This window comes from Haliotis cracherodii, unplaced genomic scaffold, assembly GCF_022045235.1.
Source record: "Haliotis cracherodii isolate W230 unplaced genomic scaffold, xgHalCrac1.p SCAF_3, whole genome shotgun sequence".
Taxonomy (NCBI): Eukaryota; Metazoa; Mollusca; class Gastropoda; order Lepetellida; family Haliotidae; genus Haliotis; species Haliotis cracherodii.
In genome coordinates this window covers 27,561,454-27,584,596 of record NW_027266286.1, presented here as the reverse complement: position 1 = coordinate 27,584,596, position 23,143 = coordinate 27,561,454, and the positions used below count along the sequence as shown (strand labels likewise).

Sequence of the window (23,143 nt, the reverse complement as noted above, 5' to 3'; positions counted from 1 at the left end):
TCATGTTTGACTGCGGCATGGTACCTCAGTGGGAAAGCACTATAAATCTGCATCAGTCCCAACTAGTACACACACACACACACACACACACACACACACACACACACACACACACACACACACACACACACACACACACACACACACACACACACACAAACACAAACACACACAAACACACACACAAAAATGCATCCACCCAACAATCTTGGACGCGACGTAAAACCCCATTTCACCTCACGTCACCATCACTCTTTTATAGTGATCAACAAACACTTGTTCATGATATTGTCGGGATCGTACAATGGACTCTTATGATTAGTCTTCGGATTACAGGAAGTTTTTGCCGCTTTTATTTATATTTACAATGTACGTTTTCGACGTGCTTTGTCCCACAGTACATTTTGAAATATCGACACCATTCCAAATCCTGGGGCAATAATCATGAACAGTATCCTGAATGTATATTCACAGTTCGAGGTATATTGCAGATGAGTTAGACTGAGCTGTTTCCTTAAGTCAAATTTGGTGATAGTAAACCGAAAATGCGTCTGGGGCGTAAATGTGGTAGAATGTGAATATACTTTTTCAGCTAAACTTTTATCAGAACGAGCCAGGTATCAGAAATTCCGATTCGTATCCATGAAGAATCAAGTGGACATGAAGAGACATCACCAAACCTAATATATATATTATTATGAGAAATGCCCTGGACTCTTTCGCCACCAGAGTTACTTTGTATGCCTCCGGTGAAACACACGAGCGAGAGAGAGAGAGACGTTCTGGTAAGAGAGATTTACGATTGTGACCTCACTTCGTAAACGAAACTATGATAACGAATTTCCACATCATAAATCTTAATAAAACTGAAATCGAATACGAGTATCAAGTGGTGTGTTTGTAGGGTTGGGTTGGACTGTGTGGAGTAATGGAGCCGCACTGTCAGTGATCAACTTACTTCGAAATAAGGACAAATGCAGTATCGTTCCATGATAACTTTATTGTGACAGGCTACTACAAAAAGGCTAGATAATCGTTCTTCTTTGTTCTGAGCACTTTATGATCAGTCCAGCTCACGATCCTAATACAGTCGCTCTTCGGATGAAACATCTCTTGATCTTGCTTAAAAGTTGTAAAATGATAATGTTTTTGTTATTTGTATTTTTTGTCAAAGCAATATCAACATTTTGGAGTAATAAATAATTAGTTTAAATTACAATACGTTTCCGTCTGAATAAACGGTTGGTCAGGGTATTAGAAATACTTATAAATATTAAAGGTAAAATTATATATTCGGAACTGAGTATCTCCTTTGATGAACACAGTTTCATTAAAAATCATGAACTAGTATCTGACCTGGTTGATCTTACGCTGATGGCGTGGGACGTTGGTCATATCAATCACTGGTTATTTACAGGTCACTGTTAAATAGTTTGAATATTGCTGAATACAACGTGAACCAACTAACAAAATACACATATGACTGTCGCATTCTCACTTTTCAATTGATCCCAGAGTGAAAACGAACATTGCAGATGCTTCCAGCTTTAAAAAAAACCCAGGTCATTCAAACACACCCAAGCTGTAACCATGATCACCACTATCACCACTAGCCCTTGCAACACATGAACCTCGATCTGCCTGACCATGTGACTTGTTCTTTCAGCTCATTTTTTTCATATCGCTCTAGAGTAGAGACGGGTTTTTTGTGTAAGAGAATAATTCTTATTTCTTGAGTAAAGATTCTAAAGTTTTGTCATCATGGATAGGAAGATAGTTGCAGTGCCTGAAGAGGTCTGTGTTTGTGGTCTCATAGATGTGATATCTGTAGAGTGTTGGGTGACGAGGATTTTGTCAACTACTCACATAAATGTGAAAGGAGGGAAAGTGACAGACGGACTAAATCCACGTTTGACGAACATGGGCCTTCTATTGCCAAGAACGCGAAAAAAACAACGTTAAAGGCTGCACGGTCGGGTTCGTCGAAAGGGGCTGGAACGGTAGTTCGCCAGTTTCCTTGGAAGCAGGTTCAGACTCTTTCTTTACGTGAATTATTTGTAGCGCCATGATCGGTAGTCATGTGTATGAAGAAGCCATCTACCGTTACTTCTTCTTCTGCGGTAGCGAGGAAACCTTTCTGCAGCGATTCGGTCGATGAAGGATTGATCTGAGGATCGATTTGTGAGTCCCAGGGACGTAGATGAAGAATCAGATGGGGATGGCCAGGAGCGACGAACCTTTCGACCACTGTCAAACCTTCTACTAGATCGGCAGAGGTTCGACGATCTGGCTTGGATCATCAGGATTAACGAACCCCTCATCATTCGAAGAACCTTCACAGGAGGATCTGCAGAGGTTGGGCGATCAGGATCGGGATCTTCAACTGTCTCTCGATAGACAGCTTCATCAGGAGAAAGGGGATTGACAGGATCGACAGGATCATACAGATGGGAAGGCTCGTTTGGAGGTTCAACATGATCGTAGAGTGCTGACTTCGCACTTTTCTACATCTCGGGATCCTCGATCCCATTTGTCGTTGTTCTTAACTGGATCTCCAAGACCTGGTTCAAGCTATGTTGATAGCTGTCAGGAAAGTCATCAAAAAGGAAAAGTAGAAGACCATGTTCTAGTTCTAGATCCCCTTCATCGAGGCTTCGATCAGTGGGTCTCTTGCTCACATCTTGGACGATCCTTACAACATGCTGCTGATGACCAAGGACTACAGCCTGTCACTATGATCAGTGCCTCTGGTGACGAGTATCCAGTGCGAGGCCCCTCTGCCAGCCAAGCGCCAGCTCTATAAGACACAATATAGGTACGTTGTGAGACAATTCCAAGGGTTTTACACTCCAGTTTTCCTCACCCTGAAGAAAACACTGCATAATCTTCACTATGACCACTTTCTGGATCGCTGGTTTCAATCGCCCCTCTTCAAACAAACTATTCGACCGGGAGACTATATGGTCAGTCTGGACCTACAAGACATGTACCATCATGTGCCAATCTATCCGGATCATTGAAGGTACCTTCGCTTCATCTTTTAGGGGATACACTACCAGATGCTCCATTTTGGCATTGCCACGGCCCTGCAGTTTTTCACCCACAACAAGAAACCCATCACTGCCGGGTCTTGTCTTTGAGGCCTACATTGATGACTGCATTCAAGCTCATCCTGCCCCTTGGGTCTTAGAGAATCATTTGCAGTTCACCAGGGAGTAGTTACGCCATGAAGGCTGACTCGCCAATGCAACGGAATCGGAGATGAACCCAGTAAAATGGCTCCAGTTCATCGGAGCATTATTTGTACAGATATAACATCTTTCCTTGATCAATAGGGCTTTTGGTACAAAACGCGGTGTACACAGATACAGTTGCGTATCTATATTCAGAGGTTCAGGAAAATCTGTCAAAAATGAAAGCAAATGCCATCTGAAGTGTACTGAGAAAACACTAAGTGAAATGATGGACTTCCTTCTTGATAACATGTACGTAAAGTTTGGGGGTAAGACATTTAGGCAAATGGAGGTATTCCTTTGGGCACCAATTGTGCTCCCCTTCTTGCGGATTTGTTTCTTTATGCATATGAATCGGAATTTCTGTTCGGACTGGCAAAGTCAAAACAAGGTAATTTGGCTAAGAAGTTTAACTTAAGCTTCAGGTATATTAACAAGATAGTATGACATGAGGGATGACGTCAACTTTCCAACAGTCAACTTTCCCTTAAAGTCGAGCAATATTCCAGCAGCTCCAGCCTTTGGGTTTACATTTCACAACTTTTGAGATACAATCGACCATGCACTTTCTACCAAGAGCGTCATACGACTCTTGCTCAGAAGTTGTTTGATCAAGGTTACAGCATTCAAGGCCTCAGTAAAGCATTAAAAAAGTTTTATGGTAGGCATGTGGAGGACATTTCCAAACTGACGCATCAGTGACAAGAATGATGTACGATGCAATTCCTTATTTTGACTTGTACCATATGTTCCCGTGTTGTTTTTTCAGGTGAACAATTTACTTGCCTTTGCATGTGTTTGTGATGGGTGCCACTGGTGGGGCAGGATACGCTCACCTTGTCCGCGAACACCTGGTATCATTACTATTTGATAGTGATTCATAAATACATGCTCATGATATAGTCGGAATCATACAATCGACCTATTATAGATTTATATTGGATATGGAAAGGGTTTTGTCGCTTTATTTACTTTATTTGTCAGGGAGTGAAGATACATAAACAAGTACTGTTGGCACTGAAATAGTCCCGGACACTTCGTCGGTGGCAAGAGGTTTTAGGCCCAGGCTCTTCCTGAGAGAGGTCTGCTGCAGGTTCGGTCATTACAGAGGATTGTGAGAGCCTTGCTGCAGAGGGACGACTGCAAGACCAAGATTCGACTCCCAACGTCTTTACAACATCATCTTCATTGGTGTCCTAGGGAGTCGAATGTCTGCGAAGAAGTCTCCTTGATGCCGTTCACAACTACTCATCACCTTTTCGTCAACGCCTCAAAAACGAGATGGGAAGCGCATCAGTTAGATATCCAAGTTGAAGGGCGATGGTAAACGGACGAACAAAACTTGCACATCAACAACCTGGAGTTTAGAGCAGTTCTATACAGGAAGCACGAGGTAGACCTGTTTACGACCAGGTACAATACTCAGCTGCCAAGGTTTGTCTCTCCAATTAGCCATCTCTTGGGAACGGCCGAAAGCATATGCGTACCCACTAACGGGACTTCTACCTCGCATGCTTTAGAAGAACTCGGACAACAACTGCTTTTGGTCAACTCCTCCCGCCGGCGAAGAGTTGGTTCACCACGCTAATTAACATCACCGATTAAAGGCATCATATATTACCTCTACAGGCAAACCAGTTATATCCATCGACAGAGACGTTCCATCTTTGCATTTGGTGCCAAAGCTCGATCCATTTTTGGAAGCACTTCATAATTCGACAGTTGCTATTTACAGTCATAGAAGCAAAGCTGTCAAAGGTTATTGCAAGGCTCAAGTCCTTCAATCCCATACTACAACATCACAACCACAGGTAGGGGAATTCGTTCAGCACTTTAGTGTTTTGGGGAGGTTAAAAGGTTCCACATTTGCAACTTACTTCAAAATTAAGACAGGCAGGTTGAGATTTGAGGGACATCCTGAGACATTTGTCATCAGAGGATTATGAATCTTTGGCCAAAAAAGTCTTTGAACGTATTTCACTCAAGACTGTCTTTTAGTTGGTCTTAGCCACAGCGGCTCGCGTCAGTCACAGATCATTGTCAAACACCAGCCTTGTATGTCATAAATATGACAGTGGTAGTTAGAAAGTTTGGTTTCACTTCGATTTTAGCAATATGTCAGCAATACTTTGGTATACTTAGAGAATACTTTAGAGCTGCAAGGTTTTACGAATTACATGTATTACATTACGAATTACATTCCTGTGCTTTTCCTCTTCACCCAAGCATTGAAAACAATGGAACAATTGAAATGATCTAGCCAATCAAAACATTTAAGATCACTGAAAATTAGCGAAAATAATTTTACTTATATCCATGAACTTTAATTTTAGAACTGTAATTTACATATTTTACCCTTCGATATTATAAATAAACATCAATTTTAAAACAAATTTTGGCGACTGTTCGAAGGTTATGTCACTGAATGTAAATGTTTTTTCAACTTTTATACAAATAATACTTCCAAAAGACATGTGATTAGGATAACCAATGCATGCAATAAATGGGTCTTCTCTGTTGGTGTTTAGTTTTCCCCTGTGTAATACGCTGAATTCAGTTTATCATTTAGTTATTGTCTTCCAATAATCCAAGCATTATTACCCTGCGATAGTGAAGACATTATTTTGTTTAAGCTTCTCTCTGTTGGATCAGTAAGCGAAAAATGAAAACCGTGTTCCCAAAAGGGTTATGTGACTACACGTGTGAAATAACCAAACTCTGAATTCACGTACAGCTGCATATATCTGTATGGGACATCACTTGTTGATGCCGTCCACGTCAGACCAAGAGACGATGTCGTCACAGTCCTCTTCAAATTGTTGCCCCACCTGGGACTTAAAATATGTCAGCATGAATTCCCATCATATCATGAATCGGGATTTATGTGTAAAGAATGTTTATGGTGTACATGTAGTCGGAATCGCACAATGGAGATCTTTTCTGACAATGAAAAGGATTGCGACGCATTTATTTAAGGTTTACATCAGATTAGAACTTCAACCACGGATAGGCAATAAATGCCAAAAATCATGTCCATAATCAAAGTCCACTGCGCGATTCCGACTACATAATAAACATATAATACGCAAGTGTTTTTATAATTACTATCAAACGTAATTTGGGAATTTCAATGATTTCAAATGAGGAAATGTATTCCACATATGTACCATAATCCTTTTGAAAGTCTTTAAAGTCGTACCAAACTCTGCCGTCGAGGTAGTTGCTGCTTCTGTTGTAGACAACTCTCTTGAGGTGAGGTGAAATGTGGTTTGACGTCAGGTGTTCAAGATTATTTAACAAAAGCAACGCTTGTGTTTGTTTGCACATATGTGTGTGGCTGTTTGTACAAGTCAATACTAATGTCTGTTTTATACTGCGAGCCCACGGCAGCTGTAAATATCCGTGCTGGGGCCAGATAAACAAGTAATAAACATTATAAGCTACGCCCCCGCCGTCGTGTTACCACGACACGTTATCAACCAAGTTCCCGACCTTAAACACCCAGTCCAAACCCTGGCCTTCATCCTTTCCTATTACGTTTTTCTTCGCTTATTGTTTCATCAGTTTATGCCTATTACAACAAAGCTTCAGCAGCTGTCATTAATATTCTAGCTTAACGGGGGGTAAAGTAAATGTCCACATATCCGGGGGCATGATCGGACCAGTCTTGTAAGGCGCCTCATGATCAAATAGACATCCTCAATACCTCACTGGTTTGTATAAAGTACATTCCTCCATTAACCGTGGATACATACAATCATCTGCAAATGGATGAGGCCAGGAGAGCGGTATGCCGTGGGTTCCATCCCCGGTCGCTTCGGAGTCTGTGTACTCTGTCTGAGTGGGGAATTCATGTTAAACTGCGGCATGTTATCTCCGAGGGCAAGCACTATTCAATCGGCCCGGACTAGTACAAGCAGCCACACTCACAAACACACACGACTTTGAACAGTATTTTAATTATATCACGGTGTCTCACCTACACACACACACGACTTTGAACAGTATTTTAATTATATCACGGTGTCTCACGAGGAAAGCCCGAGATAATGCAGGTCTTTAGACGTGTATCACTTTGGTCAAACCCAGGAACACTGGTATGGTGCTGCTGAACCAATATATATAGTTGGGACGAACGAGATTCGAACCCCCGATCATGGGTTTCTGGCACGCAAAAGAAACGAAACTCCACCCATCGTATGGCGGGGCATGACGCCTGAGCGGCCCAATATCCCACCAGATAAGTGTAGAGGTAGATAGGATGAGTATGTACGGTAGCTACACGGCCCCGCATGAAAAGAATGTTAACGCGGGATGTAAACACTCAACGGGATTACAGATCCGATACTGAAAGCTGCCAACATGAAACAACATCTTGCAAATGCATGCATGTCCATTGCGAATTAATGTTATCGGACATTCCCACATGTGGAATGTCTAAGCTCACAAGGACTTCTAGATTGAGGATATTTGCACTATATAACCAGACAACACAGGGTAATGGCGGTCATGTCAACTACTGATAAGAAGATGATTGTGTTTGACGTTGTCGTCTAGCAAAGCAGTATCAACCCGTTGAGAAATGTGAAAGGGAAAGTGTCGGTGAAATGGTGTTCAGGAAGAAATAAATTTATCATTTCACGTCAGCAAGCATGCGGTAGCTACAACGTCTCGTATGGAACAGAATGTCAACTACTGATAAGCTGGCGATTGTGTTTGGCGTTGTCGTCTAGCCATAGCAGTGTCAACCCGTAGAGAGAAATATGATAGGGAAAATGTGGGTGAAGTGATGGTCATTTCACCTCAGCCAGTCTCAATAGACACTTAGTAGAAATGTGATTTAAAAGATCTAGTATTGATTAGTTTTAGATATTGCTGACCCTTGTCTACAAGATTATGACCACTTGGGAATATGACATCGTTTTGGGAGAATCCCTCTTTTTGGGACATGGAAGGCATCACATGTGTCATGTGTGTACAAAACACATCATACCATACATTTGGTGATGTACATGTGGTAGGATTACTTGTAGCAGAACGTTTTTAAATCGGGACCATAACACTCTGTTTACTCTTTTCGAAATAGCTTCCTTTAAATTTTCTTATAATTTTTATACCGAATAAATTACCATAACACCTACTGAATCAGACTGTCGTTTGAAATTGACTGCTAAGAATGTGAATGGGAAATCTCTGGAAGATATTAAATAGTTGATCCTTTAAAAATGCATAGCAGGACTTCCATACTTACAAATAGGTAATGTGTTGAAACAAATAATAAATAATATATGTATCATTTATCATTATCTGACGTTTAACAGTCAATGAGTTGGCCTCAACCAGTACGTGCCGCTTGTTAGATTTATCAAAGTTGTTGAGCTACTTGAGATAAGTGATACAATTTCACAAATCATCGCTATCGGGTATCATGTGTCAGCTATTAATCCCTAGAAGTGGGCGACTGTTCTCATTATCAAAGTAAGAAAGTATTCTACATCCTTTTGCGATCACTTGGTTTCATTACTACTTTGACAGAATCATGTACATATTTGTGTGTGGGTGGGGGGTCGGATTTTCTAAATGTTTCACTTGCGTGATGTTGGTAAGTGCAAATCGGGAAATCAATCAACTAAGGATGTTTAATGATCATGATGAATGACTTTGTATTTCAATAATACACAATGGTTATTATGATTCGTACCATTGGATTCCACATGTGATCTCCAAAAAGGGAATGCGAACCCCTCCCTGGATCCGCCTCTGCACACCGTAAAGTTATATCATGATTCGCCAGAGGGTTACCACGTTGAGCGATTACCATCGGTGATAACATGTGCCAACGGTACAAATCGGTTTGTCCACTCCAGTGCAAATCGTTCATTGTTATAACTGGGAATAATTGACTATTCTTAAACCTTATTCAGGTGCACAGAAGAATATATTGATTCACATGAAACATTACTGACCATAGCGTCCAATCACTCAACAAAGTCTTTTTATAAACATGTTGAACAAATTACCTGTATTGAAGTATAAGTCTCATTTCTCTGGTGACATTTTTTTCCAGTCAAATTCATGTTTTGCATGATGTACAATGTTGTGCTGAAATATGTCATTTCCATCTGTTCTACGATGCATTCAAGAAAAACAAGGACATGCATACAAGAGAGATGTTCATACCAATGGGTTATGGAGTCAACCGTGCGTAACCATGCATAAAAATAACATAAATATCAATAAAACATTTTATTGTGCAGTTTCATATGTTATTAGAGATACATTTCCTTTGTGTGGTCATTCTAGACCATCGGACGTTTCTTCAATTGTACAATTGATATTTGATTATTAGTTATCTGTATCACATAAAACACAAACGGATACGAAGATAATAAGTTTCTTTACTTACTGAGGTATATAAAACAAAATATATTTATCTTTAGTTATCTATCGTGTTCCACGCATACCTTAGGCATGATGAACTCTCAGGGAATCACTGCATCACCCAGTGGCGTGGTTTTGAAGACAACAGAGACCTAATGCTGCTAAACAAGGGTAACTTTTTCACTCTACGAATGAAATGTCGTGTAATGTCCTCTCTCTGGTCCTGTTTGACACTGTCCTCTTCATCTCTTGTATGGCTTCTCTCCCATCTGGTCATCATTGAAACTGTGGTAGGAACGATTTGATATTCCGGTGAAGTCACGCTTGTCTCTTTTGGTATCGTATGTTCTTCTGGAGGGAAGGATGCGGCTGAAGAAATTATGTTAAATCTGAAAGGATGAACTAATTGTCCGTGCAGTTATACCCATGCTAATATGTGGATAGCATTATACTTGCATCTGTTGAATGCTCTTGTTTCAGAATTATTTGAAAAAGATGGCGGAGTCGATTTAGTTGTGTGTGGATATTGAAGTAAATATCTGTGACCAAAGTAACTGTGATCATGAAACGTCGTGACATGTCCTCTCTCTGGTTCTGTTTGACACTCTCATTATTTCATATACGGCTTGTCCTCCATCTTGTCATCATTTAAACTGCGATAGTCACGCTTGTCTCTTTTAGTATCGTTTGTTCTTCTAGAGGGAAGGATGCGGCTGAAGAAATAATGTTACAGCTGAATGCATTTATCTGATTGTTCGTTCAGTTTTACCCATCCTAGTATGTAAATAACATTATACTTGCATCTGTTGAATGTTTTTATTTGAAAACGATGACGGAGTTGATTAAGATGTGAGTGCATTTTGGAGTAAATGTCTGTGCAAAAGTAATTAAGGTCATGTTCTAATTATCTTCATTTTAACAGACGAATCAAACCACGCCCTGGTTATTTTGAGATGGAAACCAGGGAGTGCACACACAAAATGGCGCTCAGATTACATATTTCTGGTTGAGCGTGTCCTGGGTTAAGGGACTCAATATAGTTCTCTTTTGAACTCAGTTACACATGGTCTCATTTCATTATCTGATTACAAACAGACACTCTTCACCGCCACTCCGCATTGCGGCCGCGTATTTTGCGGGGGAAGTTGTTGGACTTTATTTGCAGTATACTTAAAACAAGTGATACGTACGTGTATATAACCAACAATATCAGGACAGCAAGGAGGACGACTATCACGGTACCACACACGGCTGAGACGATGAGCACACTTTTGGAGGCTGGAGGAAATAGAGGCGATCGATAATAAAATTATTGATACATTTATATTGTCAAATGATTACCGACATGCATATGCGCATCATATACGCTTTATGGACATTGTCATTTGTTCCATGTATGCACACGCATGTATGTAGTGAGTGAGTGAGTTTATGCTTTACGTCGCATCGGCAATCTTTCAGCCATATCGTGACACACATGTATGTACTGTTTCGAGGTTATGTTTTCAGTCATGTGTGCATCCAGTTTATGCACACAGAAGCATGTGTGTTTTTTGTTGTTTAACGGTGCACCCAGCAATATCCAATCTGGATGTTTTTGCTGCCAATAAATTATCGATCCAGTAATTTGTATAATGTATTATTGTATTAAGACTCAAAGAACCTGATCCCCTGATCCATGTTGTCTCTTCTTATGACAAGCATACATGTAAGTTTCAAATTCTAACTACAGGGAACATTGAGTGACTTTTTGGTGCGTTTTTGAGTGATTGGCATTTTAAGCTGTTTGTAGTGTTTACAGCCATATCACGAGGGGGCACAATAAATTGGCATCACACAGTGTGCACAGAAAATCAGACCCGTGTCTTCGACATGAGGCATAAAGGGTGTACCGCCTTAAGCTCCCTCCTCAAAATATAAATGAGGCCACATATTATGTGTAAACTTTGTGTTAATGCATTCAGGCCTGAGTGGAGTAACGCGTATATGTATGTATATTTTGAGTATATGCCACCCATATAACGTCGAGGACACCAAGAATGGGCTTTAAACATTCTACCCAAGTGAATAATGGGACACGTGTCTTCGGCGGTACGAGCCAGCTCTTTAACAACTGAGTTCTCCAATCGCCCCTTGAAGAAATATGTTAAAATATACATACACTGAATGTCTTTGGCCCTTGCCGGCAGCACAAACACCATACCTATGTAAGGCAGAACACATGGATGCATCAGTCTGTTGGTACTGAATAGGGCCACAGTATGTAAATGACTGTGAAATGAGTTGGTACACCGAATAACATCAATTTAAAAAATGTGTTAAACCTCAGTATGCAAAGTAGTTAGATTTAGTTGCAGGATGAGAGAACAAATAATTACTAATATTTCCTTACTATTAGGATCCATTCTTGAAATAATAGACGTCTTTTTCCCTGTAAATTCTGCATTTGCAAAAACCTGTAACAGATAAGTACATATAAGTGATGAATAAATCAATCGACTTACAAAATATCAAATCAATAATTTACAAATAAGTGATTGATTAATAAATCAATCGACTTACAAAATACCAAATTAATAATTTAATTGTCAATTACAATTCAATCGTTAATATATTAATAATCAAAAGTAGACGAATTACTTTATGAAAGTATTTACTATAAAAGACAACATCTATGTTATAAAGCTTTAGCTGATGTAAGGAAAACCCTTACTGAGCACCCAATTTGACACTTTAAACATAGAACAATACATGTGTATTGAAGACTTTGCAGATAAACCCTATTGTAGAAGATGAGAGCCATGATAGCTGGGCTGAATTCATATCTTCTATATCAAGTGGTATAAGCTCCTGGATCATACCATGATCATGCCATGTAAATATGTGGTATTCTGAAACTTTCAATTTCTCTGCATAATGCTATTAATTACATTACGTATGTATATCACTCTCCGAAATAATGGAGGAAATAAAGATCATTCATTCATTCATTCATTCATTCATTCATTCATTCATCCATTCATTCATTAGTCCCTCGCTAAGACTAGGGGTTTACAGACAGTCCGTGATTACTCGTAGCTCGTTGGTCATTCTCTATTTCAATATCATGTACACCAAGTCCTGCTATACTTACGGTAAACGTATAGTTGATAACGGGCGCCATCGGCACCAACACTGACTTTGTGTCTGTGCATGGATCCTCTGGTGTGTATCTCCCATAATGCTCCACTTTTGATACCTGCACAACATACATATACACAATGCGAATGAGATAATGATAAACATTTTATACAGGAATATAAACGGGAAAGGAGAAGTGTCATTAAGGAAGTTATTCGGGTTTGATTACTATGACGTCGCTAAACATTTCAGACAGAGAAAGAGGAGATGGTATATTTGCTGTATCCATATCATAACAAATCCATAGTAGCATACACCATTTCAGATTAAGCTAAATTCTAGACACAGAGGAAGCTTTCGGGTGTGCTTCAGGAAATGCTCAATATGTGAATGGAATACTACATGTGCATGTGTGTTTCAATAAAGTTTTTGTATATTAAATAATAACTATGTCATTATGGTCCATATGGGCTCCATATGAGCTTTTCAAGAAGATGCAGTTACATATGTACTTTGTTTAATAAAAATGACAAAATCCGTTCCACAGCCACATGAAATCCCACATTGTTTGATATAGGGGAACATGGTTAAACAAGTCATGCCATGTCAAAGAATCTTTGAGATGTCAGGAGCTCTAGACAAAGTGAATAAAGAGGTGACAGTTTAAACGGTTATAATTCTATAAGAGGATTTTAGACGATAAGAAGAAAAGTATAGATATCCTATGTTGTAGAAGTGGAATAATATATTGCTGCATATTGGATGTTGTATTAACCTCGAGAGATGTATGTATTTTGTGATTCTTTCACGGAGTTGAAAATCAGAACATTCATTTTTGTGTTATGAATAGAGCCATCTGTTTAAAATAATGTGACGTTATACATACACCGCCCTTGTAATGTATGGTGTAGTTCATTATGCGTCCATTCCTCTGTTTCTCCTCGGGACAATCCCACGTTAATATCATTCCGAAGTAGGGCTCGGGCAGAGCAGAGGCAGTCAGGTTCTCCACTGGACCAGGCTCTTTGGTTTTAGAGAGTATTTGAGGTTACAGTGGAGATAGGAAGGTATATAATCAGTGGTCAACTCTGGTATTAGTATAGGATAACACGCTGTGTTTTAATGCAAACTTGAGATACCTGTAAATTTAACCGCTTTAAATTGAATTTGTAACTGAACGATATGCACCACAGTCGGATATTAAAGAACGCCACATTTCAAACTTCCTGTGGTCTCTAAAACTTGAAAGCGTGTTTTGTGCCCAAAATGTATTGACACACATACTTTGAATACTGTAGTAGCCTCAACTCTGCATATTGAAACATATATAATGCTACGTTTCATTATTTCAAAATCCCCACCAACAATGATTGAGAAAGAAGTTCATCTTCATAAATTTCAGCTCACGGATAACGGACAGTGAGTGAGTGAGTGAGTGAGTGAGTGAGCCACATCGGCAGTATTTCAGTCGTATGGTGACTGTCAAAGATTATACATAATAAATACATTTCGACCATAAAACTGTCAACAAAGTCAGTAAAATACCTAGAATATCACAGATTGATATTCAACTAGTGTGTAGCCATAAAAAATATCACTATTAATACATAACTATACACGATAAAAATGGGCTATAGATCGCCAGCAAATGAAGGTAGATTACCAAACTAGGGACCAAGGGGACTTACAGTTACGTTTGCTACCTGCATGGAACCAAACAGGATCTACACCATCCCTTAAGTTGTTTGCCATTATTGACAATTTTAGCCAAACATAAAAACAACACATAATCTACGACTAAAAACGTGGCAGAAATGAGTACACTTTGAATGACGTCTTACATACCCTCTCTGTGGGATAACTGACAATGACACAAATTCTATTTGGAAAGAATTCCCGATATGCAAAAGAGAATACCAAATCTATTTCCAGTCGGTTCGACACCCTATGAGAGTATGGTTTCACGCGGATTTGATAACATCACAGCTTGGAACACCAGGAATATTCTCAATGTTGAGAATCAAACCTTAGTCGGTGGCGTCAGAATATTTAAGACCCGGAGTATAAGGTTCCGACATTGGACAATCATACCTGCTGGAAACGTCATTACGACACCTGACGCGTTTGGAGCATGCGCAGAGCCTGCGGGAGTGTATGCCGTCACCGTGAACTTGTACTCCCACGAACTTAGGAGACCTGGTACCTCACATGACGTTGTATTGAACCCTGGAAAGTAAATAGTCACTTTACAAATATGGATATTGATGACAGATTGTGAAGACTCGAACACCATATCCAGATGTATTACGATAACGACGATGTACGTTTAGGGTCCTGGTAAAATCCTTGTTAAAATAGGTGTTATATCGGCACTCCGTGTGTCTCGAACTACAAAAAAACATGTTTTCTAATGTTCGAAAGGAATTCCAGTTATTAAGGTTGATCTGGTAATACCATCAAACGACATAATTGTGGTCGGGATGGATTTTTGTTAAACAATGGGATCAACATTCTTCAGTACTACAGATATATGGATCTTGATTTCGATATTTAGCTGAAATATTGTTAGCTTGAAAATTAGAAATTACTTCAGTGTGTAAATGCAATTTTAAATATCAGAAAATCATCCATTGTATATGCTGAAACTATTTGAAAAAATAATCTCCTGACACAACGTTATAGAAGTGTAAAACTCTTCGATGCGGGTTTAAACAAAACTCGATCACTAGCACCCTTTTTCAGCATTGCTGAGGAAACGACTGCAAGATAATTATGTCTTTGTATGTTTGTTTGTTTGTTTGTTTGTTTGTTTGTTTGTTTTTAACGTCACACGCAGCAATATTCCAGCTATATGATGGCAGTCTGTAAATAATCGAGTCTGGACCAGACTATCCAGTGATTGACACCATGAGCATCGATCCACGCAATTGGGATCGATGACATGCATCACCAAGTCAGTGAATCTGACCACACGATCCCGTTAGTTGCCTCTTACGACAAGCATAGTCACCTCTTACAGCAAGCATGGTTTGCTAAAGACCTATTCTACCCCGGATCTTCACGGGTCGCATGGCTTGCTGGAGACCCATTCTAACCTGGATCTTCACGGGTAAGATAATTATGTAGATATGTTGACCCAAGTTAAGTAACACTGTAACTGTAGCTGTAATATTTACGACTTGACATTAACATGTACATGTACACACTTGCATCCATTTCTCTATGGGGGCGATCGGGTAGCCTAGTGGCTAAAACGTTCGCTTGTCACGCTGAAGACCCGGGTTCGATTCCCGACATGGGTACAATGCGTGACGCCCATTCCTGGTGTATATTTCTTGATGTATATACTTCTGCAATGCCCAATAATGGTTATGGTTGGTTCAAAAGTGATACGTTCGAGACACTTTACTGCATCTCTTAGTTGATATGACCGATTGTTTTCCCTACCATCAACTTGTACTGTTGTTTTGAGGGTGAAGTTTGACGAGCGTCTCCCCGTGGCCTCCAACACGGTGACGTTGTACCAGGTGGGGCCGTTATCGTGTGACGGTTGTGACCAGGACACATGGATGGCAGAGGCGTTCAGAACGGTTGCTACGACGTTGCTTGGTTGTAAAGGGGCTAGGAATAATTACAATTTATCAATAATGATAAACTGGGGTACGAAAGAGGGTGTACAGAGTTGTTGCTTGTTATATCATTGAACATTAAGAGAGTTTTTGTAAAATGTGATTATGTCTTTTTGGACATCACTCATTCCTCACTCAACAGTTTGTAAAAGGTATGGTTGGGTAATTTTGGGGAAAATGAATTGGTTCAATGAAGACTTGGGTAAGACAAAAATCTGCGACCACATGGCCCATACAATATTTGAAAGGTTGTAACTTTACCCTTTATATATATATATCTTGATAAATGATAGAATCAACAGAGAAGTGTCTTTTGCCCCCAAGTTTACAAACTTGGTGAAACGTTTTGTCTCATGAGTGATGGTGATTTCACGGAAGATGATATTGATATTGATGAAACATGACAATATCTCCTCGTAACTAAAATCGCGAAATATTTAGCACTACCCCAACGTGTAACAAGCCTTTCGTATTCAGGGTTCATAAGTTTAAGAGTCCCTTGCATGATACAAGATGTTATACTATTCTATTAGTAATCTAATTTGAGCGAAACAAACCAGTGATGGATATAATGAGCAACGATCGTCACCGAGTCACCAAACCTGACCACCCAGTCAATTGTGACGTTAATAAAGACAAGCTTAACGTTCCTGGATCCTATTCTGTGCAAACAAACGACTAATTTTGAATAAAATAGCGAACATACTTGATCTACCTATGAAATCAAGTTATAACTGTTGTGCTAATTGGCATGGCAACCAGCAAACCGTTACCAACCTGATATATCCGTTTCTATGGATAACGTTGAATTTGTTCCATCATATAACTCATTTCTGGCAGCGATGCTAACGGTGTAGTTTGTGTAAGGTTGCAGCGAGGATACGTCAAAAGATATGTTGCCGTAACAACTGGGTGCCGAAGTTGTGAAGACAAATTGGCATGATCCCTGAAAACAATTAATCTAGCGTATACGGTTTGTACAAAAAACAGGACTCTCATACAGAATCGCAGATGAGAGGCAAACGTATAAATAAACGATGCCATTGAGAAAGTGGTCAAATGTAACATATGTCATATCTGGGATTACGCTCTTCTTGTGAGGCAGCTAATCGCCAGCACACAAAGTCAGCGATCTAACCCACTCAGCCACCGATGCTTCGACAGAGTCAGTTGACTTTGTGTGCTGACGATTAGGTGTCTCACTCTGAGAGTGTGGGTTTGAGTCCCGGAAAGGACTTAACCCAACAAGTACTAGAATCTTTACTTTATAAAGAGAGCGTAATCCCAAATACAACATATGTTAAGGGCAAACGTTGTTTGGACGTCATAAAGGTTTGTCAGAAGAAGAATTTGTTTTTATTTTGTCTGTTTTCAATTTATAAGAAAGTGTTTACCATATCTCTAAATTTGCGACTATAGGTCTCTATGAATAGGTCGCTGCAATTATCGTACTAGGGGAAAGCCTAATAGTAATCCTTTGCTTCTCTCACTGAAGGTCGATTCCTCTGAATGGGTACAATATTTGGAACCCTTTTCACCCTGAAATTGCCGTAATATCAAAAGCGCACCATACGCCATTGAGATTGGTTAATCTCCATGCGAGCATGCCATGATATTTTATGACGTTCGAGCAGAGGGATTGTTTCTACTTTTTTGCTATTTTTTCATTAATAAAAAGATAAATAGCGTTATTTCCACACGTTTCTAAAACTAACGTTTGAATTAAAAGTGGAGAAAAGCACCTACAGTGAACAAGTAACACGTACCGACATTTGGGCAGTCTCCTTGCAGGTGAGCAAAACCTCTTGCGAACACACTCCATTAGCATTGAAAACTATATCATAATACTGTATAACACCCGGTGTCGTGGGCCGTTCCCAAGACAGGCTCACAGTGGAGTTCGTCACATTGGTGAAGCTGAAATCCCCAACCTCGCCCGGATCTGCAAAACCACAATATAGACAAAGCTAACTGCGATCATATATATGTATTGATAATTGGACTTAACTAAGACCAACTAAGACTAATTATGATGGTGGGGACTATTATTTAGAAGTACAGATTGATGCCGTATGTATACACGGCACATCCAAATGTCGAGACTCACAAGTTCAAATCCGAGGACTCCGATGCCTGGTGTCAAAGAGTGGACACACTTTAAATGTTGTGTTATGACATCCTAACCTGGCTAAGGGAATAAGATTGAAATTGAAATTTGACTATGTTTTAATTCGACCTTTTTCAGTAGTAGTAGTAGTAGTAGTAGTAGTAGTAGTAGTAGTAGTAGAAGTAGTAAAGCTGATTTTTGTCCTACCGGTGACGCAGTATTTGCCAGTACTATTGAGGGGAGGTATACACTGACACACATGGTTCACACACTCCACCATGTCGGGGGGACTGCACTCCGTCGTGCACCTGTCACCAAGGCCGGGGATAGCTGTAGCTGTCCCCGTGGCTGGCGTGACTGCTGTTGTCGTAGATGAGGAGCTCTGTGACGAATTATGATTTGACCGTCATCATGGAAACAAATATAGAGACAATCACTGACGATCTACGATCTATCTGCCCCTAGAGGATAGTGCACGTCTTAGGAAGGGCCTAACAGCACTACGTACACATCACTACGTATTTCCACTATACTGACCCTATATGCACTACACTGACACTTTATACACAACATGGACACCATGTATACACACGGACACTGGATAGACTATATGGACACTATCTACGTAATAGGAGTGTGAGTGAGTTGGGTTTAACGCCGCTTTTAACAGTATTCCAGTTATATCGCAGCGTGTCAGCTTAATGTGGGAGGAAAGCCCGAAGTGATGCAGGTCTCAGACGTTTACCACTTCGGTGAAACCCACGAGCACGGGTATGGTGATGACAAACCTAGAAACATCATTGTGGCGAACCGGGATTCGAACCCACAATCATAGGTTTCTGGCGTGCCCAAGGGACGCAACTCTGCACAGCGAATCGCGGCGCCTTAGACGACTGGGCCACCCGTGCCCCCCTACGTAATAGGACACTTGCTTTACACCACATGGACACTACATTGTATCTACACTACATGAACACTATATACAGTACAATGGCACTAAATACAGATGAGCAATATATACATTAATGGGCATTTGTGAAGACTACACGGATACTATCTAACACTATATACCCTACATGAACACCATATACACGGCAAGGATTGTTCATGTAGTCAATCTGATTTCCATTAGTGTATATGGGTGGGCACGATTGGCCCAGTCGTCTAAGGCGCCGCGATTCGCTGTGCAGAGTTGCGTCCCTTGGTCACGCCAGAAACCTGTGATTGTGGGTTCGAATCCCGGTTCGGCCGGATTATGTTTCTAGGTTTGTCATCACCATACCCGTGCTTGTGGTTTTCACCGAAATGGTAAACGTCCGAGACCTGCATCACTTCGGGCTTTCCTCCCACATTAAGTGTCACGACGCGATATAACTGGAATACTGTTAAAAGCTGTTATAACCCAACTCACTCATCATTAGTGTATATATTTCTCATGTGTATTTAGTGCCATTGTTGTGTATGTAGTGCCCATTTAGCGTGTACAGTGTCCATGCAGGTATATATACGTCCCAGATAGTGTACATAGTACCCATGTACTGCATATAGTGCCCATGTATTGCATATAGTGCCTATGAAGTGAATATTGCGTAGGAAGTGTGCATATATACATGTAGTTTCCATGTATTATATATAGTGCGCGGGAAGTGTATATAGTGCCCCGGTAGTGCACATAGTGCCTATGTAGTGACTTTATTGCGTAGGAAGTGTGTATATATAGTTTTTCCATGAATAATATATTGTGCGTCGGTAGTGAATATATTACCCATGTACTGCATATAGTACCTGTGTAGTGAATATTGCGTAGGAAGTGTGCATATATACATGTGTACATGTAGTGTCCCAGTAGTGTATATATTACCCATGTAGTGCATATAGTACCTATGTAGTGAATATATTGCGTAGGAAGTGTGTATATATAGTTTCCATGTATTATATATAGTGCGCCGGTAGTGTATATAGTGTCCATGTAGTGTATACATTACAGTAACCTAGGTTAACTTTATAACGAACACTTATAAAGAACTAACGGATATAACGAACGGTTTTAGGTCACGGACATTTGCTGTTATTTCAGTTGAAATGCTTATAACGAGCTGCGTTTATAACGAACTGAAGTTAGTGGTCCTTTTGAGTCCGTTATAACCGTAGTTAACTGTACTCATAAAGTGTGTATTAGTTTCCATGTAGTACATATGATGTCCATGTAGTGCATATATTATGTAGTGTCAATGTAGTGTAGATAACATAAATGTAGTGTATTGAGTGTCAATTCGGTATATACAGCGCCCAGGTAGTGTATATAGTCACCATGTCAATGTAGTGTATGTATTGCCCGTGTAGTATATATATTGCCTATGAGTGAGTGAGTGAGTATTGTTTTACGCCGCTTTTAGCAATATTCCAGCAATATCAAGGGGGGGGGGGGGGGGGGGGGGGACACCAGAAATGGGCGTCACACATTGTACCCATGTCGGGAATCGAACCCGGGCTTTCGGCGTGACGTACGAACGCTTTAACCACTAGGCTACCCGACCGCCCCTATAATGCCTATGAAGTGTATACATTACGCATATAGTGTGTATAGTATAGTGTACATGTCGTGCGCATAGTGTCAATATCGTGTATATAATGTCCATGTAGCGAAACAATACCATGTGACGTCTGCCTTGCCACAGGGTTGCGGGGGTCATCAAGTGTACATAAGCTACTCTCAGTCCATCATCATTTCAACACGCAATATTGTTGAATAAGCTCAGGGATGCTTGTTTGTTACAATATTTTGCAGTGAAGCTTGTTGCAACAGTACATAGGCACGCGCTCTGATAGAACACAATGTGTAGTACAGCTGAATGTGTTTTAAACGGGTGGACTCTTCAAGGGTGGTGCGGGGGTTAATGAAATGTCAATGTAGTGTCTATATTGTGTACAGACACTAGTGTCTGAGCGAATGCAATGACAAGTAGACAAGAAACAAAATTTTGAAGTAAGAATCTTACCCGAATCACAGCTAGAACGAGGAATTCCACGAGAAATAAGCTGTACTTCAAAGGGGTAGCCATCTTTAAAGTCAATATGTGTCGTTTGTGCGAGAAATCCCAGCAACAGGAGTACTAAGGTAACACTTGGCGAACCTTTGTACCTGAACAAGATACTTTACCGCTATCAGCCCAGTCTTACGGACAAGTGGGTCATAAATATAGGAGCGGACAATTAATAATCCCGTGATACTGTTGATACGGTAGGCCACCACAAGCAGATTTCACAATAATATTTATTACGTGCTCTTTGGTCCATCTGATTTTGATCCTACCTATTTCCACTGCAGTGAACTGCCATTATACTGAATGGGTGGGCTACACTGAATCTTGAATTTTTTAATTCCGAAATTCAGCCACGCCATTGTGTATTACTATCGCATGTCAATTGTCATTGTGTGGTATTAATTTGTAAAATTTGTAAAAATATTTCTTGTACCACCTTGACTTTTCATTTCTAAACCAACCGACAAATTTCAATGAGACCGCTTTAGAAAGTTCTTGTATGGAATGTCATCTTGTTTAGTATTAAGCAGGGTGCATGTTTTATGTCAGATGACATTATGATCTCAATGTATGATCAATTAAAGAGTAGTTGGGTTTTCAGTGTTTTTTGTGTATTTTCCACCTTTATAGAAAAACACGATTTATACGACCCCTTTACATGCCCACGTGGTAATAGGTAAGGTGGGTAGGATAGGGTTGTGCACTAGAAAAGGGTGCGGGAGGAGATACGATAGCAGTATCTAACCTAAGTTAAGAATTGACTACATGTACTTTTCGTTTATCTCAAAACTGATATATATCACTATGTATCACCATAATATATATATATATATATATATATATATATAGAGAGAGAGAGAGAGAGAGAGAGAGAGAGAGAGAGAGAGAGAGAGAGAGAAATATATATATATAGAGAAATAGATATAGATTTATAGATATATTTATTACAAAGGTGAGAGAATGCTCAGCTTGAGGTCTCCAAGTATGAATGACACGTTATCGAGATGCAGGGTCTTAGTAGTTCTTTCTTTATACCAGTAAATTAATTCTGAAATTATGTTTCTTGTCTCACTACAATAACAGAAAAGTTGTTCTGTAGATTTAGATTCGTAATTGCAAAACGAGCATAACTCATCATCACTTTTTTCCAATATTTAGGTTATTTATGTTGTTATTTTTTCTCATGTATCGAATTGGTTTCAAAACATTTCAGGCCACAGGCCCAGTGTATATGTTTTCATGATAAACAATGCAAAAAAACATTCAGTCAAACATACACTTCGTCATCTATACATTCCACTATCTTTAATTTCTAATTGTAATTTAAGTATGAAGTAAAGAGTACAACTTAAACGTCAAATAAATTAATTTTTTTGCTAAGTTTAGAACAGATCCTGAACAGTCAGTTTTCAATTAATTTTCAAAAGAATTTAATCATGTTTTTTTGCACTAAATAACATGAATATACTTAACTCTTATGTCATGAATGCTGAACAGATCAATAAAAAGTGAAACTCTTTTTCAACATGATCATTGCCATATCTAAAACAATAAGTACAAATTCGGAATTCAACATCAATACCTGTTCTGCGCCCAATTTCAATCATCAAGTTGTGACACCCGCTTCGA

General features: G+C 39.7%; 2 protein-coding genes across 3 annotated transcripts in view; both read right to left on the bottom strand.

Moving 5' to 3' along the window:
* LOC139475330 (phosphatidylinositol phosphatase PTPRQ-like) overlaps positions 1-23,143 on the bottom strand; it is a 96,642-nt gene that overhangs the window by 58,061 nt on the left and 15,438 nt on the right. The window lies entirely within an intron of this gene.
* LOC139474735 (phosphatidylinositol phosphatase PTPRQ-like) lies at positions 9,491-21,609 on the bottom strand. 2 transcript variants are annotated; one of them, XM_071257849.1, is made up of 12 exons: positions 21,470-21,609; positions 18,678-18,852; positions 18,130-18,305; positions 17,141-17,309; positions 16,182-16,355; positions 14,826-14,960; positions 13,621-13,757; positions 12,748-12,852; positions 12,007-12,070; positions 11,776-11,817; positions 10,805-10,892; positions 9,491-9,983 (listed from the first exon to the last, which is right to left on the bottom strand). In XM_071257849.1, the coding sequence occupies exons 1-12, from the start codon at positions 21,530-21,532 to the stop codon at positions 9,857-9,859; spliced, it is 1,455 nt and encodes a 484-aa protein (XP_071113950.1). In that variant the 5' UTR covers positions 21,533-21,609; the 3' UTR covers positions 9,491-9,856. The 2 variants fall into 2 exon arrangements, with proteins under 2 accessions (XP_071113950.1, XP_071113951.1); XM_071257850.1 differs by having other exon boundaries at positions 9,898-10,327.